A 4260-nucleotide genomic window follows, 5' to 3' on the forward strand; every position below is an offset into this window, starting at 1 on the left:
CACCTCCCCATTCCTTGGGATTCAAATCTAGGCCTGTCTGTGTCTGTTCCCCGGGGGCTCGCAGACTAGGCTGGCAGCGGGCCACCCGGAGCGGGCTTAGGTTTGTGCATTCAGCTGATACCTCAGAAGTGCTGGTTCTAGGAGAAAGGATGAGCTGGAAGACAGGCACGTCCACCCCGAGGAAGCTCACCCCCTCTCCTGGTCTGCAGACCCTCCCCTCATGGCCCAAGCACATGCCTCTGTCCCAAGACCTCCTCACATCAAAGAGAATGAATGTGCTTTGGGGGTCATCAGACCTGGGACTGAATCCCTGCTCTGTGTGCCCTGGGGCCTCAGTTTCTTCTTGTCTAAAGTGGGGGGCGGCCTACCTAGCTAGCAGGGTTGCTGGAAGGAATGGAAAGAAGTTGTGAAAAGGGCCTGGCACAGGTGATTAAGAAATGATAACCCCATTGCTTGGTGTTCCCAGTTCTGTGAATTCTTCCTCTCCCGGGAGTAAGCTTTTCCTCAGAAGGAAACAGGACGCACAGAGCCTCCTGGATTGTGGCAAAGCTCCCTGGGCTGAACCTACGTATGAGCCCTTCTTCAACTAGCCCTCAGCTAAAAATAAACCCTCTGGGCTGCACACCTACCTCCCAGGAGGGGCTGAGCCACATCTGGGAGTGGGGGGGGGGGGTGTGTGCAGCGGGGGACAGGGTGGAGAGCGGCCAGCCTGTGACAGAACCTACAACACAGGCGGGCGCAGAGAGCAGCAGGCTTTATTGAAGGAGATACAGAACTGGGCGAGGGCGCCTGCCGTCAGCCAGACCACAGCCCTCATCACCCCACACTGTCAGTGATCCCTGGACGCCCCTCCCCGCCCCTGCCCCCGCCCCCGGCCCCTGGACAGCCGGAAACACAAAGGGATCTTACCCGGCCTCATCAGAGGTGCCCAAGGGGGCCTTCAGAGTTCTGTTCAGGAGAGGGCTGGGGGACAAAGGACGGCCCCTCCCGGGCAGTCACTGGCAGGCCTGTCACACCCGTCCATCCGTCTATCCACCAGCCCAGTCCGTCTGTGCGCAGGTCGTCCCTCGTCACTTGCAGCTCTGGAGCCGGGTCCTGTGGTGCTTCTCCTCGGTCAGCAGGGGGATGAAGGTGTCGCTGCGGGAGATCTTCAGCTGGCTGCTCCAGCTCAGCCCCTCCTTCCCGGCGGGCTCTGGCGGGAGGTTGTCCAGGTCGCCGCGGGAGCCCCCTGTCTTGCCCTCGCCCACACTGCTGGAGTTGAGCTCCATCAACTCCAGCTCGTGCTTGGCTGCCGTTTCCAGGACTCGCTGCTTGTTGTAGTATCTGACAAAGTTGTTGATGATGGGGTGGATGGGCAGGGCAATGGCAATGACCCCACACAGGAAGCTGATGGCTGCATTGAGCTTGCCCAGGGTGGTCTTGGGGTAGATGTCACCATAGCCAACCGTGGTCATGGTGATGATGGCCCACCAGAAGGACTGCGGGATGCTCTTAAACAAGGTCTCCGGGTGGCTCTGCTCCATGGTGTAGCCCAGGGCCGAGAAGACGAAGATGCCCACGGCCAGGTACATGAGCAGCAGCCCCAGTTCCTTGAAGCTGCGCTTGAGGGCATAGGTGAGGGTCTGCAGCCCCGAGGAGTGGCGCGCCAGCTTGAAGATGCGGGCGATGCGCATGATCCGCAGGGCCTGCACCGCCTGCTGCACGTTGGTCAGCTCCATCATGCGGGCGCCCAGGTGCGTGAGCGTGAGGCTCACGTAGAAGGGGAGGATGGCCAGCACGTCCACGATGTTCATGAAGGACAGGGCGAAGTGCAGCTTGTTAGGCGAGGACAACAGGCGCAGCAGGTACTCCAGCGTGAACCAGCCGATGCACGCCGTCTCCACGTTCTCCAGCGTCGGGTGCTCCACGCGGTTGCCCTCGGCGTCCAGCACCTGCAGCTCGGGGATGGTGCCCATGCACATGACCACCGACGAGACGAGGATGAGCAGGAAGGACAGCACGGCCACCACCCGCGCCGGACACGAAGACTCGGGCTTCTCCAGGAACTTCCAGACGCACTTCTGGCAGCGCTGCCAGCGGCCCTCGGCCGTGTCCACGCCCAGGTCGTCCAGAATGAGCTGCACGCGGCGCGCGATCTCCTCCAGCTCCTCGCGCTTCTCGCTCAGGTGGCTCTTGCAGCAGTCGTCCAGGAACTTGAGGTCCACCTTCCAGAAGTCCATCTCGTTCTTGAAGCAGATGGGGCAGATGCCCTTCTTCATGTGGACCTCCCCGAAATAGTACACCTCAATGACACACTTGAACGCGTCCGGGTCCCTGTCGAAGTAGAACTCGCGCTTCCCGGGGTCGTAGTCGTCGCACAGGGAGAAGATGGTGTCGTAGCCCCCGGCCAAGCAGTCGATGAGCTCCGCTAGCCGGGTCTCGGGGTACCGGCTGAGGAGGTCTCCGTACAGCACCCGCCGCACGCCTCCCACGTTGACGACGATCTCCATGTCGTCTCCCGCCCGGGAGCCCCGGCTGCCCGGCTCCGGGAGGCTGCGCTCCCCGGCCCCGTCCATTCTCCCGGCGAGTGCCCGCGCGGCCTCGGCTCCGCGCTCTGCCGCCGCCGCGGGGTCCGGCGGGTCCCGCCGCTGCGCGGCCCTCGAGGAAGCCCGGCAGGCGCCCGCCTGCCTGGAAGCGCGGTCACAGCGGGCGGCAGCGGGCTGGGGCGCGCCGCGGGGGAGGCAGGCGCCTGGCGGCGGGGCTCCGGGCGGGCATCCGGGCGCTGGGGCGCGCCGGCGGGGGGCTCTCGCGGCCACCGGCCTCGCCCCGAGCGCTCACCCCGGCTCCCGGGTGGCGCGATCCGCCGCTTCGGCTCGGCCTCCGGCGGGAGTGGGGTCCCCTCGTGGGCAGCAGGAACCGTCCTCCGTCCCCGGGCGCGCGGATCCCCGCGTGCGACCCCGGCGCGAGACGTGCCACGCGGCCGCCGGCCCCACGCAGCCCGCCGAGGTTTGCGGAGAGCAACTTGGGCTTGCTATGCCCGAGCCGGTTCCAAACACAATAGGAATTCCAGCCTGACGTCAGGAGCGTTTCAAACTGTACCCTCTTCTGGTGAAATTCTGCAAGGCACGCGCGGCAGCTGCAGGGGAACGGGTTAACCCTTGGGCAGACGGGCACAGCTGCGCGCCGGCCACCGCCGCTGCCGCGCGACTGCCTGCGCCTCCCGGCGCCGCAGGTCACCCACGGGCCCGGGACCCCCGGGCTTGGAAGCGGCAGGCCGGCCGGCGCTGGCTGGAAAGTTTCTCTCTCCCTGCTGTGTCCAGAAGATCGATGGTGAGTGAACACGGCCGCCTGTTGCTCCGCCGGAAAGCGTGCCCAAGAAAGCCCTTCAGACGCGGCTCCCGCGTCCGGGCCTGCCGATCCTGCCTGGTCCCGGCAGGTTCCCTAACTCCCCCTAACGCCGCCCTGCCGTGGGCGGCACTGTGGCCTCCACCCGAGCACTGTCCGACCGGGACAGCCAGTCCAGCCCCGGGTAGCAGAGAAGGGACTGCCCAAGGTCACACCGTGAAATGGGAGTAGAGCCCAGCGTGGCCTCCTTTTCATCCAGAGCTTCCCGCCGTCCTGGCCGATTGACAACGCGCCGGTTAGCGGATTGAAATTCTGCCTTGAAGTCCTCGGGGTCCGCCGCTTCCCATTTCTCTGCAGACAAGCGCCACCACCACCGGCCTCCAGAGCCTTGAGCCCCCAAGCTCCCACCTCCCCAGCCCCCCGCTCTGCCCTTCCCACACAATGCTCCACACCCTCCCCTGTCTTCCAGACTTGCAGCCACTGCCTGAGCCATTGCAACAGCTCCCAGCAGCATCTTCTACACTGCGAACTACTGAGCATCATCTGTGACCCGGGGACTGTGTTTAAAAAAATACCCTAGAGAGAGGCATGATGAGGCAGAGCACAGAGGATTTTTAGGGCAGTGAAACTACTCTGTATGACACTCTAATGGTGGATACCTGTCATCACACATTTGTCCAAACCCGTGGAATGAACAACACCAAGAGTGAGCACCGGTGTAAGCTATGGGCTCTGGATGATAATGATGTGTCAGTGGAGGTTCAATGATTGTAATGGAGGTACCTCTGGTGGGGGAGGCTGAAGGAATGGGGGACACGGGTGGGAGTATTTGGGAACTCTCTGTACTCACTGTTCACTTTGGCTATGAACCTAAAACTGCTCTCTGCCGCAACTAAGAAGTCCGCATGCCACAACTAAAAAATGATCCCGCCTGCT

The 4260-nt window shown here is 63.5% G+C and overlaps 1 protein-coding gene across 1 annotated transcript; it reads right to left on the reverse strand.

Annotated features, from left to right (window-relative positions):
* Positions 1–738: 738 nt before the first annotated feature.
* KCNF1 (potassium voltage-gated channel modifier subfamily F member 1) lies at positions 739–2681 on the reverse strand. The gene has a single exon (XM_004274881.4). The coding sequence runs from the start codon at positions 2553–2555 to the stop codon at positions 1071–1073; it is 1485 nt and encodes a 494-aa protein (XP_004274929.1). The 5' UTR covers positions 2556–2681; the 3' UTR covers positions 739–1070.
* Between the last annotated feature and the right edge of the window lie 1579 nt (positions 2682–4260).

This window comes from Orcinus orca, chromosome 13 (assembly GCF_937001465.1).
Source record: "Orcinus orca chromosome 13, mOrcOrc1.1, whole genome shotgun sequence".
Taxonomy (NCBI): domain Eukaryota; kingdom Metazoa; phylum Chordata; class Mammalia; order Artiodactyla; family Delphinidae; genus Orcinus; species Orcinus orca.